Source organism: Xiphophorus maculatus, chromosome 21 (genome assembly GCF_002775205.1).
Source record: "Xiphophorus maculatus strain JP 163 A chromosome 21, X_maculatus-5.0-male, whole genome shotgun sequence".
Taxonomy (NCBI): domain Eukaryota; kingdom Metazoa; phylum Chordata; class Actinopteri; order Cyprinodontiformes; family Poeciliidae; genus Xiphophorus; species Xiphophorus maculatus.
In genome coordinates, this window is record NC_036463.1 from 8,015,149 (window position 1) to 8,030,036 (window position 14,888).

The 14,888-nt window shown below is 38.0% G+C and overlaps 1 protein-coding gene across 8 annotated transcripts in view; it reads left to right on the forward strand.

Moving 5' to 3' along the window:
- Positions 1 to 12,435, forward strand: part of cacnb2 (calcium voltage-gated channel auxiliary subunit beta 2) — a 64,946-nt gene extending 52,511 nt beyond the window's left edge. For all 8 annotated transcript variants that reach the window (XM_023326642.1, XM_014468591.2, XM_005798566.2 and 5 more), the window contains 7 exons: positions 4,994 to 5,074; positions 5,170 to 5,228; positions 7,267 to 7,376; positions 8,826 to 8,977; positions 9,768 to 9,863; positions 10,388 to 10,570; positions 11,549 to 12,435. In XM_023326642.1, the coding sequence (XP_023182410.1) occupies positions 4,994 to 5,074; positions 5,170 to 5,228; positions 7,267 to 7,376; positions 8,826 to 8,977; positions 9,768 to 9,863; positions 10,388 to 10,570; positions 11,549 to 12,307 (1,440 nt within the window). In that variant the 3' untranslated portion in view covers positions 12,308 to 12,435. The remainder of the gene's footprint in view (positions 1 to 4,993; positions 5,075 to 5,169; positions 5,229 to 7,266; positions 7,377 to 8,825; positions 8,978 to 9,767; positions 9,864 to 10,387; positions 10,571 to 11,548) is intronic.
- Positions 12,436 to 14,888: the final 2,453 nt, after the last annotated feature.

The following is a 14,888-nucleotide window of genomic DNA, read 5'->3' on the forward strand; positions in this document are numbered from 1 at the left end:
TGCGGCTGAATCTTACGGAGCTAAACTGAAAACAATACTTATGGCTCTACACACTGTTCATTCACAGCAGAGTACAGAGTCAAAGAGATAAATTTTCTAAAACAAGTAGATAATGGAGACAATTTGCCTGCCAAAATGAGGTTGAAGTAACATTACAACTAAACTTGGTATTGTATGACAGATAGGAGGAGAAAAAAATATTAAGAGAAAATTATGTTCCTTGAGGGGCTAAATAAAAGAGGATTTAGAAAATCTTGAATTGGTTTGTCCAATTATAAATTAAAAAAAAACTAACATTTGTCAATTATGTGCTTTATAAGCACATTGGATAAGTCTGGACCATCTTGGGAATTACTAAGACAGGTTATTATGAGTCTTAGTTCAGGAGGAGGATAAGAAAGCTTACATAAAATATTTTGGAAAAATAGAAATTTCTCACACAGGTTTAGGTATTTTTTTTATTTTTTTAACCAAAACTCTGAAATTGCATCTTTCCTAAAATGTCAAACTTGTTCTGTAGTCTGTCAAAGACATCTATAAGAATAGATTCAGACAACATTCCAGTGAGCATGGCATTCTCAGTTTGACGAAAAGCCATGTTTCACATGATTACGTTGTATTACAAGGATTAACTTCGTCTACCAGAAGTATTTGAGCAGAACCACATTGTTCAATAATAGCCCTGCTCTAGCCAACGGCAGTGTTCATCAGTTCCCACAGCGTAGTGACGTGAGAAAACATTCAGAAGTGGGTTGATGAGTAAGAGAGGGTGATGGACTGCAAGAAAAAAGTCATAATAAATCCACTGAAACACTTATTAGAACAACATATAAGGCTGAGGCAGGAACATCAGCGTCAGGGTGACGGAGAACATGACTGACTGATGAATGAAAAATCCTTTAGATTAGGTTCCTGTTTCTCAGCTGGTTGCCCCCAGAGTTCATGTTGAGTCACGTACCCTTTCTTCTTCCGGGAATAGAGGACTTTTTTGTGCTGCTCTTCAAAATGAAACATCCAATTTAAAATTAAAAACTTAAACTGTCTTTAAACAATACATGAATAGAAAAGTAGATCAGCAGTGACCCATTGGCTTTAAAAGCTTATAAGGATTTATTTAGTGTATAAAATTGGATAAAGGGGATTATCAAGGTTTGTACAGGACTTTTATTTTATTTTTTAGATTTCAGATGTTATTTCTTATACCTTATCTAGAAACAGTGTCCAAAGTGTGACATATGCGGCCCTGTGAGTGGTAAAAATTTGACCTGCCAGTGCAGGCGGTTCATGTGGATTTATACTTTTTTTTTTTGGACAAGACTTGCACTTTCAAAGCAGATGCATGCAGTGGAAAATGTTGGGCAGGACACAAATTGTTCTTATAAGAACAACTAACCTCATATTTTGATTGTAATATAATTTCACTTTAAATGGGACATCTGACTCTCAATCAAAAGCAGGAAGGACTGCGCCCGTTCACTAAACCTGGATTAATACAGCAAGCATCTTCTAAAATAGTTACTTGTAGTCATCATATCACATCACTGATGCGGAGAATAGACAAATAAGATTTTCTTAACCCTCTGATGCGTGAGTGACTGACTATACAGTCTTCTGTGAGTGGATCTTTCTTGACCTGGGTTACAATCAATGTGTTTTTTTGCTACTTTTGTCATTTTGATTCAAAATAATGTTTTGTATAAAACTTTCTACTGTGTTTTATTTCACACAAGAAATATTTCATGTTTGAAATATAAACATTTTTCACTTTTTTTAAACGTTTTCAGAACAATTTGTAGAACGTTTGTGACAACTTGTAGAAAATTTTTAAAATAAAATGACAACAACAGCAATTTTACAACAGCAATGATAAAATGTCAATAATGGACAATGTCAACAACCATTATGTGGGTGTGGGGGCAGACAGAGGGGTGGATGTGAAAGAGCATGTTTCTTGAAACTAGCTAGCTAACCAAGCTAGCTAACATTACTGTCTGTATTCTATTATGCTATGTGTATAACACATGCGAGTGTATGTGTGCATTTATTTATCCATCCATCCATCCATCTTCTTCTGTTTATCCGAGGTCGGGTCACACGGCTAACAGCCTAAGTAGGGAGACCCAGACTTCCCTCTCCCCAGGCACATGTTCAAGCTCCTCTGGGGGAATACCAGGCCAGCCGAGAAACTTAGTCCCTCCAGCGTGTCCTGGGTCTTCCCCAGGGCCTCCTCCCGGTGGAATGTGCCCGGAACATCTCACCAGGGAGGCGTCTAGGAGGCATCCTAACCAGATTCTCCTCTCGATGTGAAGGAGCAGCGGTTCTACTCTGAGTCCCTCCTGGATATCTGAGCTTCTTATCATGTTTCTAAGGGAGATCTCAGACACTCTATGGGGAAAACTAATTTCAGCTGCTTGTATCTGTGACCTTGTTCTTTCGGACATGACCCAAAGCTCATGACCATAGATGAGGGTAGGAACTTAGATTGACCGGTAAATCGAGAGCTTCAATTTTTGGCTCAGCTCGTTCTTCACCGCGACAGACCGGTACAGCGCCTGCTTCACTGCAGACACTGCACCAATCCGCCTGTCGATCTCACGGTCCATTTTTCCCTAATTCATGAACAAGATCCCCAGATACCCCATAGGGGCAGGACACCCTCTCCCCCAGACCCGGAGAAGGCACTCTATTCTTTTCCGGCTCATTTACATTTATTCATTTATTTATATAGCTATGAATTTTTTATTTATTTATTGAGATAATAAAAGAAAGAACCTTGAACACATTGATCAACAGGTTTTACATGTCATTCAATACATTCTCTCTTTTGGTTTTCTCATCCAGGGTGTCAGACACACACAGAGACACGCCGACACACACACACACACAAATAATACACATGCACAAAATATAGGCAGTAATGTTAGCTAGTTGGTTAGATAACTAGTGTTAGCTAACTTTGAAGGAGGCTAATATGTTGATTCGTGACAATAATTCTGTCACAGTACTCATGATTGACACACACACACATTTGTGAGGTAAAAAATAAAGATAATACTTATATGCAAGTGTCCTTGCTGTGTAAAATATTATTATTATTCAGGGGTGAAACTTAGTACTCAGTGTGTATGGTTCACAAAAAATGTGTTCCTGACAGTCACAGTTGGTAAGAAACAAAGATTCCCATTAAATTCCATAGGAAATGAATGCGGGTCATTTTTGACCCACTCGCGGAAGAATGGGGTAGTGATATAAAACATGCCATTTCTTAAAAGGTATAAAAGGTAAATTAAAAATTTGAATTGCATGATATCAGTAACATATTTTTTAAGGAATACCTGGAATATGAAATGATGAAAACTTTTCATTACAAATATATTCCAAAAAGATGGAATATCTTTTTGAGCCTCACCGGGTCAAAAAGGACCCACTTACGCATCAGAGAGTTAAGCAAACACATGGAAAACAATTTATTTGGACTGTGTGACATTACGCTTGGATATTACTGATCTAAAGATATAAAGTAAAATTCTAATTTACCTTATCAATTGTTTTGAGCCCATGATACAATCACACATATTATTATTATTATAAGATTAAAAAAAGGTCAGCTTTGCAGCTTTTTGGTCTATACATTCTTTTAGTTCAGAGTTTCAATTTCAGCATGTTATTTATCCATTTGATTGGCATTTCTGTTAAATGCCAATCAAATCATTAACATATTTTTTTGGTTCTACAAATGAAAAAAAAAATCACAGTGCTTCAAATTGTGCTTCAAATAATCTAATTAGGATAATTCAGTCCAAACTTGTTGACAAGTCTAATTGTGGTAGACTTCAAAGTTTGTATGTCAAAGAGAAAATCTCTAAAACATCCCATTAGTACAATGTCATATAAGAAACTAACTTCAATATTGTGTTGTTTCCAGATCTAGGGATGATGAAATATTCAAAATGAAGTCAAATTGAAATAGGATCCTCCTCCTTCTTGTTGTACAGAAGTTAGTACTGTACTTTGAAGTTAATCAATTACATCACACTAAATTCATGTGCACTTTAAGTAAATGTTTGCAGCAACATAATCTCACATTTGAGAAAAGGAGGGAGATGGCACTCTTAATTTAAATAGCTTTATTTTTCTTTAATAACAAAATCACACCAGTAGTTCACAATTGTAACTCAAAAATTTGTCATCATTTCAAGAGACACACTTGAGTTTTAAGTGAATATTAATTCCTTTTAATACTTTTCGTAGATCTTTATCTGGGGTTCCAATAAGAAAGAAAGTTGGAGCGGTTTTAACGAGAACAGAAAATAACAAACAAAGGGTTTTATTTGGAGACTGAAATAACTTTAGCTTAGCAAAAAACATTTCAGTTTATATTTTAATGGAGTTTAAGTCACCAACATTCGCTGATTTATATTCAAAGAGAGAATTCCAACAGATTATTTCATCTGACATTTACGAACTAAGTAAATTATGCACAATAACCAGATAATGGACTGAAAAACTTTACTAAATATAGTGGATATCTACCGTGACATCAGTCTACAGCAGATCTGAATGCTGATCTGAAACTCCTCAGACTGAGATCCCAGCTTGTCCCAATAGTGAGCTTGTTTTTCTAGCTGTGTCCTCTGTTGATCTTCTGTCTCCAACTAACCGTCCCTGTACGATGACCGTCTCCTTTTTTTTCTGTTTGTATTGACATGGACCATGACACATGCGATACGTTCCGTCTGAAGTTGTTTTGAATTTATTAAATTTTTGCTTATAGTGGTCTCTTTTTATATACTCCAAAAACCACTAACATTGTTAAAACTTGAGTTAACTGGCTAATTGTGTTAGACATCAAAGCCTGCTTGTGTTGCGATAGGCTCAATGGGACATACTGTGTCATGGTTCTGTAAAGTTCTAGCATTTTTAATATATATTTCTTACAAGTGTTTGTGTCTTATTATTGAAAACTGAGTTTCTCCTTTCTCCGTTTTTGAAGACGGAACACATTCCTCCATACGACGTTGTGCCTTCCATGCGGCCCGTAGTTCTGGTTGGACCGTCTCTGAAGGGCTATGAGGTGCGGCAAATCTTTGCATTTTAAAACTTTGACATATTCAGTGTGAGAAAACGGCAACTTTTGGTCACCATCTCTCACCGATCTCCTGTCAACAGGTGACGGACATGATGCAAAAAGCACTGTTTGACTTCCTGAAACATCGATTTGAGGGAAGGTGAGTGCGCTTAAGTTAAAAAACACAAGCTTCTCATCCCACTTCCTTCCTGAATTCTTTCGCTCTTCATGTCAATAAGCTGGTATTTATCTGTCCCCTGAGGTTAGAGAAGGGAGTGTGTTACACGTTTGCTTGGCCTGGAGATGTGTGCTGCTGCTTTAAATAGGTCCTCTCCATGTCCTTAATAGGCCATAATGAGCCCTGGAGCAGAGCAGGGTTCTTTTTATTCAATGCTGAAGCCATGAAGTTACTTCAGATCCACTCAGGCTGTCAGCAGCAGCAAAGAACATTGCTCATTTGATTGTAATCTGATAACAGGGTGTTTTCTGCCCTCAGTCTTTACTTTGTTGGCAGTTATTTTCTCACTTCTCCTTAAATGCAATGAGGTTATACGTGATACTCATCTGTAAATAATAGGATAACATATAAATTACCAGGGATAACGTGTGACGCCCATGGGAGTCAAATGGAAAGTTCATTTAAAATTGGACTAGTCCTATAAATACTTTTAAAACAGCATTTTAACAATACAAGTCGTATACATACAGAATCTCTTATATATGCCCATGCTTTTATACAGCAATAGGTTTGCAACTAAGGGTTGAGCCTTGCTAAATGGCCCTTCAACATATCGTGGGGAAAACTGGTGTCAAACTCACAACTGCTGATTACCAGACAACTGAAACACGTGGAAATCGTATTGTTTATTAACATGCAAAATATTGTCCTACATATTTCACATGTGAAAATTGTACTTTTTAGTAATGTGAAAACTTTCCACAAGTTAAATACAATTCCGCTCATGTTTGGATATTGCATTTTATAGTACTATGTAAAGTACATTTCTGTTTGTTTTTTTCGTGTGACAATCATATTGTGTAGTGAAGTGAAACACTTGTTATGTAAATACATTTCCACAGATGTTTCACATGTGAAAATTGAATCATGTAGTAAAATGTAAAAACTTAAAATGTGGGATAAATTTCCATGTGTTTCATGTTTGGAGTCGATTTTGTATAATATGTTAAATATATAATATCCCTATTAATATGTAGAAACATTTCCCCACTGTTTTCACATGTAGGATTTGTGATACTAGCATTTGTGCACAGGTGTTAAAAGCTTTGGCATGTAGAACTTTTTTTTCATATTTCACATATGAAATTGATACAATGTGACATAAACTCTATAGAAACATTTAACCTAATTTTTGAAATCTATTACATGTGAAAAATTTATTGTTCAGTAAAATATGAAACAAATGTAAAATCTTATACATGTGAGATAAAATTACACACGTTTTACATTTGTGTAATAAGGTTGCCAGAAATATTGTGGCTTAATACTCTTCCTGTCCAGGAACTATTGACTTTACTGGCCATTCACTAAATCTTGAACTGAAATCAAAGCTATGCAAGGAATTTAGCTTTTTTTTTTCTTTCCAAATCAAACACAGATTAGTTCCTTGATCATCTGTTCTGCTTTTCAGCCATCTTGTTTGTTTTACTGTGAGCCAAATAGTTTCTCAGAAATCACTAAACGAGGTATCTGCTTTCCTTTCAATATGACTGAACATGATGGAATTTGGTTGGTGCTTCTCAAAACAGCAAAAAGAATAAATGTGTTTGACATGTGATCGTTATGAGGCAGATTTGTCTTCTTTTTTTTTAACGACATTGGTTCAGCTGACTGAAGTTCTGCAGACATTCATTTCTGTGCAAGTCTGTTAAGGTTTTAGCACAGCATTTCAAAGGGCGTTAAATGAGAAGACACATTTTTGGGTTTTTTTTTATTATTATTACTAAAACTTTGCGTACTTAAGTCATTTCCAGGTTATGGACCACTACCAGTTGCTTGACCAAAGTCATAGCTTATGTCCTACCACCTTTTTGTTGCTGCTTAACATTGTATGCCGCATTTCTGTATATTATGTTTTGGAGAAATTCTATTAATATTGTATATATATTTATTTATTTATTTTTTTTTTTTTTTGTCAAGTCAAATTGATTCAATAAACTCCATCCTTCTCTTATTTCAGAATTTCAATCACCCGTGTCACGGCGGATATCTCACTTGCCAAACGCTCGGTACTGAACAATCCCAGCAAGCACGCCATCATCGAGCGCTCCAACACACGATCCAACTTGGGTAAGTTTGCTCTAAATCAGCCTGGGAACATCTGGGTTCCCTGATTCATAATGTTTTCAAGGAGAACAGTTGACGCAAACACGGAAGGAAACAATTATAGAAACTCTTGACAACGATAACGATAACTCCCAAAAACTCTCTGTGGCCTTTGCTGGCCTCCCTTTGTTGGGGAATGAAAGATTGGGTGTAGAGGAATGATAACAAGCACCACAGCTGGTCTGATATGACTTATGTTGATTAGAGTTTAGATGTGATTAGAATGAAAGGGATTCCTGAGCAAAATAAAGGCGACAAAGGCTAATCTTGACTATTTATCACCAGAATCATCAGTCAGCAGCTACGGCAGCACTAGGAGCCCCTGCCAAAGTGAATAATGAAAGCAAAACATGCTATTATATCATTTGTACTTAAAGATCTCGTCATTTAAGAGAGTTACCACACTGTATGATGATGATTTAGTCTGTTTCTTGTTGTTTTTTCTCCTCTAATTGTTTCTTTAGCTAAACATAGCAGAACAGATACAAATGATTGTGCGTCCTTTATATTTGATGAGTCCCACATGAGATCTATTGAGTCAGTTCACTAACAAAAATATCCCCCTCTTTATGAAGTAATTGAATAAAATATGATGGTTGAAAGAAGATTACTGGAAGATTAGAGCAGAAAACGTCTTATTGAAAACGAGTAGAAATTATTTTTCTGCTTTGTTTCTTTGTTGGGAAAATGACACTTTAAATGAGTTGTGGTCCCTGCAGTAAAGCTGGAACGTTTTTCATGCTGTCTGTTTATATCAGGCTTAGTTACTGTTGGGAGTTTTAAACTTTTACTCCTGTCTTTCTGGGATGTTTACAGACGTGGTTTTCCTGTCAAATATTTACTGTTTAAGTTCCATCTATCAGAGCGCGGTTTTCTTTCTGTCCGGAAAAATTTGTACTCATTTAAATATTCTTCTGATTGGAATGAGCAACAGAAAAAGCCTGGAATTTGAGTGAAGTATTTCTGGTCTGTGTGGTAAAAAGGAAACCGTTGCCTGGAAATGTTATAAATTTAAGACCATGTTTCCTGTACCATTGTCTAAAGGTTGTGTGCATCCATCCATTTACTCATCTGTGCATCTATTCATTAGTCTTATTCATCTCTCCCTCTAGTTTGTAGTTTTTCCAGGTTTGATATTAGATCAATGAAATACCTGGCAAAAATTCATGGTGAACTTTTGTATTTATAATTTTAAAATGACTCAAAAAGCAAAGAGAATGTAAAAAAAAATGGTGTAATTTTAGCATTAAAAGTGTATGAAACCTGAAATGAACAGAAGCCCTACCCCTCAGGTCCTAATGGTTTTATACCCAAGTCTCACATTTTACTTCTTTCACTAACTTTAACCAAATACAACTCCACAGCTGGTATAAAACTAAGTTTTCCCAGCTCTAACCTCTCTCATCCTTTCAGCTGAAGTCCAAAGTGAGATCGAGCGGATTTTCGAACTGGCCCGTACATTGCAGCTGGTGGTTCTGGATGCCGACACCATCAACCATCCGTCTCAGCTTGGGAAGACATCCCTAGCCCCCATCATCGTCTACGTGAAGATCACCTCCCCCAAGGTGAGACAAAATCAGCACGAAAACAAGTTTTTCTGTAGGCATTACTAGTTCAAATGTGTCATAAACTGTCAGCATGTGTTGTTTTCCTGTAACTTTGCCGCTCCCTGGCAATAATCTTAATTTCAGTATGTCAGACGGGATTGCCAATTTGTGAGAAAGAAATGTAGGGGAGGACTGATTCATCACTCTGACCTTCACCAAGTGTAAAAAAAAAAAAAAAAAAAAAAAAAAGGATCGTGATTCAACAATCAGTCGAAACAGGCATGTGAGTAATGCAGAAAATGAAATTAGATACTAAAGATATAAATGATAGGTTTTAAGTTTGTGGGTGATGTTCAGAGTGAGACATAATGAATTGACTTTAATGGTTGAACTTCCTGTTACCACAAAGACAAAATCATGGTTTATATTGTAGAACTAACGTTGCCTATAAAGAGAGAGGGGAGGAGTAGTCAAATCAATAAATTATGTTTAATCACTTCAATCCATCTGATGACTCAAAAGGATTAAGACAATCTTACTTTGATTTGGAGTATCATGCAAAAGTCTTAAGCCGGACCTCTTTAATACTCTCTAAAGTTGACTAGATTCTCTAATCTTTTAAAGTAGCCTTGACCAATTTTTATTCAAAATAACCAAAACTCTGCTGCTATTTCCTTGGACTCTATTGTCTTGTTCTGCAATCTTAAGCAACTGTGAGTTTGTAAGGATTTTATTTTGTTCTCCTTTTTCTAGGTGAAGACGAATGAGTCTTGTTTTAATTTAGTTTTCTGTCCCTACTTGCTTTCAGGTGCTGCAGCGGCTCATCAAGTCCAGAGGCAAGTCTCAGGCCAAACACCTGAATGTCCAGATGGTGGCCGCTGACAAGTTGGCGCAGTGTCCTTCTGTGAGTACAGACAGATCTTCACTAATGGGACCGGGATTTAAATAACTTTCAGTTTAGTGCTCTTTGGCTCAAACTTGAAGTGTTTTTTTGTTTTTTTTTCTCAGCAGTTTCTTTCGCTGAAAGCTTCATATTTCTCAACAGTAATTTTTCCACTCATTAATCAGCTTCGATGTTATTTTTGAAAGTGGGGTGAGCACCCCCAGCTTGCAAAAGAACAGGCTTAATTTAATTCAAATAGCCCTGGGTGTTCTCAGGGAATTAATGTTGAAGGTTTTCCTGAGAATTCATCGCTAAAGTTGGGGTTATTTTATTCGGAGGAATGTTTGTTCAACATAAGCTCTGACATTTTGTGCTTATGAAGAGTAGGATGAGTTTTTACCATTGAACATGTCTGTTGTCATCTGCAGACTTCTCTCGACGTGCCAATAGTCAATTTCTCAACAGTACAGTCTGATATTCCTTGACCTGGTCAAGCCGTGTGTCTGTTTCACTTCCTTACACTGGGGCTGTCTCACTTCTCCCAGGAGATGTTTGATATCATCCTCGATGAGAACCAGCTGGAAGACGCGTGTGAGCACATGGCTGATTACCTCGAAGCTTACTGGAGGAGTACTCACCCCACCAGTTCCAGCCCTCCTGACCCGGTATTGACAAACCTGCCCGCAGCAGCCCTCCCGAGCGCACAGACGCCAGCCTCTGCCGTGCAGGTACGAATCCCGAGGGGTTTGGCACAAGGACAATAGCACATGTGCAGTCGGAGTAATGCAATGTTAAAACTGGCTGTACTGGTCAGTCGATGTTTGCATGTTTGCATTCCAAAACAAGCCATTTTGATTTTGTAACATTTAGCTTTATTTGGAATACATCCTTAATAACGCCATATGGTGCAGGGTTGCATGATACTGGAAAAAACTGACATTGCAATTCACCTGATATAGGCCTAGGGGTTTTACATAAAGTACAATGTTTACAAAACATGCATTTGTTTTTGAAAAAAAAAATCTTTGCCACACCAAAAAACGGGACTCTGGGCCTCTGCCTCTGTAAGCCTTTTCTATAATCTTTCTTTAAGAAAAGTCTAAAGATATTTGGTTGATTACATTTTAGGGTATCATATTAGAGAGGATCAAACACAAATCTACGGCATACCTTTAACCATACACTCCCTGTGTTGATCTATGACATGAACAACCAGCAAAACACTGAAGTTTATGGTTGCAAAGTAGAAAAATGGGGGAAAATTTTCAGAGTTTGAATAGTTTTGGAGGCTCACTTAAATGCCTGTTTTATTAATGCTCAGTCTGTAGTCAAGTAGTAGAGAAGTCTGCAAATGGTAAGGTGTTTACCTGCACTCTTTCTCCACCCACTGCCATCACTCTGGGAAATGTAAGACTGAGAATGAGGACAATGCCGATGAGGATGAGGAGTGAGCTTATATTTGCTTGTGTGGTAAGTGTGGCGAAGCCATGCGACTGAGGTGCAAAGAGTAGCTTAAAATCTTTCCTGGATTTGACAAACTGTTCTGTGCTCTTGTGTGATGATCCATGCAGGGTAGGTGTGCATGACGCTAAGTAATTCTGTGCTGAACTGGATGTGCTGAGTGATATTTTTTGTGAGGTTTGCAGTGAGGTTTCCTGGATATTCTCATTGTTTTGTCTTTATTAATAAAGTGCCACTGCTTCCAGGGCAACGGAACGGAGCAGAAAGGAGAAAAGGCGTTGGTGGAACAGAAGGGGTCCAAAGAAGACAACCAGCATCATCATCATCACAAGCACCATCATCACCACCACCAGAGCCAGGAGCAGGCAGACATAGAGGCTGATGGGGACAGCAATGAGGAGGAGAGGCCTTTAAGGACAGAGTCCAGCAAGAGAGCCCCACACATCCACCACAGGTCATCATCCACCAGAACTGAGCATCACAACCACCATCACCACCATCACCACCACAGCAGCAAAGCCAGGGGCCTCTCCCGGCAGGAGACTTTGGACTCAGAGACCCCCGAGAGCAGAGAGAGTCGCGAGAGCAAGGACTCGGCTCGCATCGAGTCACGGGCTCCGCTCCGCCATCAGGACGAGGAGGAGGAGGAGGAAGAGGAAGAAGAGGAGGACGATGACGACGAGGAATTAGGGGAGGGGCACCCCCAGCAGCAGCAGCGCTACGAGCCACTGCCCCACCGGGACCACAACCACCATCACCACCACCACCATCACCGCAGCGGGGCGGACGAGGCCGGCCAGGGACATCACCGCTCAAAAGAGCGCGAGCAGGACCACAACGAACGAAACAAGCAGCGCTCTCACCACCACCATCGCCCAGCACGAGACCACCACCACTACGAGCGGGACAGGGAGAGGGAGAGGGACCGTGAGGGGGAGGTGGCTCCCAAAAAGAGAGGTGAGGCAGGTGAGGTGTGGGCCAGAGACTCACACATTCATCAATGACAGACCAAAGTCCTGCTGAAGCCCTTCTGGACTCTTCGTCCCCCCCATCATGCTGCTAAACCCTGAAGCATCCTGTTTCTCTCCCCATCTTTGTAAATGCTGTCACGTCTTTTACAGGATTTTGATTACATAGATATTATATATATATATATATATATATATATATATATATATATATATATATATATATATATATATATATATATATATATATATATATATATATATATATATATATATATATATACAGTATGTGTGTGTGTGTGTATATCTATGCATAGACATTATGTGTGGATATGCATGCCTATTTTTAAATATGCATATTTTAAACCTGTGTTTTGATAAAGCATGACACAACAGCAGATTTTTTTCTGTTCTGAGCTGTGCTTTCTGTGATTAGCATTATAATTTTTATTGTTATTATTTTTAATATTATTATTATTGTTTAGTTTTATTGCTTGCTACCACTTGAATAATTTGTTCCTTCAGACTACTGGGGGAGGGGTGGGAGGTTTACTGGCCAACATGGTTTGATGCTGTAATTGGAGATTAGTCTGGCACTTTGGGAAATTTGCTTATCTGGATTAAAAAGTTGAAAAATATTTATTTATAATGCAAAAGTACTGCAACAAATATATTCCTTTTAGAATTTTATTCATAAGTAAAGAACTATATCTAACTTTGTTTTACTGCTACTGTACTGCAAGAAATTTTCTTGTCATGAAGGTTGATCCTGGTTTTAAGAGATTTGGATTTAACTTTACAATAGTTTTAGCCAAAATGCAAAACTACTAACAAGCCACACCCATTCACACAAAGTGGGCATAGTTTGGATGCCCTAATGCAGAGATGTTCAAATTTTCTGATACATGGTCCAAAACCGTTAAGTCAAAAAAGCTTGCTGGCCAAAAAAATAAAAGTTCTGTCCAAGCTGCCATATTTTAATTAAGCAAATAGTTTTGTTGGAAGGGGTTGTGTCAATTGTATATCCAAAACTTAAAATGGGTTTTGCAGATTTGCCTAATTAAAAGAATGGCATCCAGTTTCAAATTTATTCAGATCTAAAAAAAAAATTTACTTTGTGCTGTTTTTGAATTGCAGTCAGGAGTCACAAAATAATCTGTCCAATGGCCGCAAATGGCCCTTGAGGACATCCCTGCCTTGCGGTGTATCTGCATAGTTATGTTCTAATGATACATTGCTGCTGGAATGTTTCATGTTATGAGGGTTGATTCTGGTTTGGAGGGATATGGGCTTAGCTTTATGATTATTTTAGACTAGACAAGAACTTTCGTCCTAAGCCTTACTTACTTTTCCCAAAAGTTTAAAACATACAGTTTTAACTGCAAAAGTAATAAAGTGAGAAATATCCTCATACATACACCCACATGATTTTGTAAGAGACTGTGCTGACTTTAGTCTTTATATTTACCAGAAAATATAGACATAAAGAAAGCATTTTCCCCAAAGTGTCAAACTACTCCTTACATTTTCTGTTCAATTTTCACTGCTCAGTTCCTTCTCTTCTTTCTGTATCTGCAGTTTCAGACATTCACTTTTAGCATATTTATGCCTCCTTTGAGGCGGATGAGCTCACCAGTAACTTTCTCTGTAAACATGCAGTACTATTCTTCTTATGGGTCCAGAAGCATTTTCTAACATTGGTACACCTTTTATCCTGCATTTTGTTTCCGATTCATACCAGGTTTAAACAGACGTGGTTTCATATAACACTTAGGAAATCTCCATTCTGGTTCATCTTTTCTCAAGTCTGACCCATTTTCTAATGAATGTTGTTGAATTCCCTGCTGGACTCCCACTTCTTACAGTACAAAGAATGTTAATTATAGGAAATGTTCAGAATGTTCTGCACTTAAAATATTCATTCATAAAACAAGCTGAAAGTGTTCTAAATGTTCTTGTCCACCATCTGTTCACTCCCCCAACCTGATCTGTGCAGTTTCCACCAGATATTTCTGCTCAAGCTACGTCTTTCATGACGCTTTTTTTTTAATTTTGACTCCTCTATTTTCACTCCCCCTCCCACCACCACCTTTTTGTTCCCACCTGACAAGTGTAATTATAAAGACTATTTCTATGCTACATTTGTAGCCTCACAGATTTTATAATAGTGTACATGTGTATGTACATAATGCATAAATATGAAGAATAAAGTTGACAACAGAGAAATGTAATGGCGGGGGAAGATCTTGATGTGTGGTTTGTCAGAGGAGTCTGTTTCAAAAGGGATGCTATGTCTATAAATAGTCAGGAGAAACTCTGCTGGAGAAAAAAAGAAAACAACTGAGGAAGGCTCACCGGCCCTTCCCGCCCAGCCCCCAGTCGTCATGACAACCTCAACATCAATGACAACATGGAGCGTCTAAAATAGCAAGGCGCGTCTTTAAGCAGGGCTGCCATCTACATAGACAAGTCCTCCTTCAGGTGCAGCTGATTGGCTCTTTTTAAAAACATCACTACTCAAGCTGCTCTTATCACAATGGCTTCCATATTTACAGAAAGGGGTGCAATGCATATTGAGTAATAGCAATTTGCTTAAAAAATTATTTCATTATAAAAA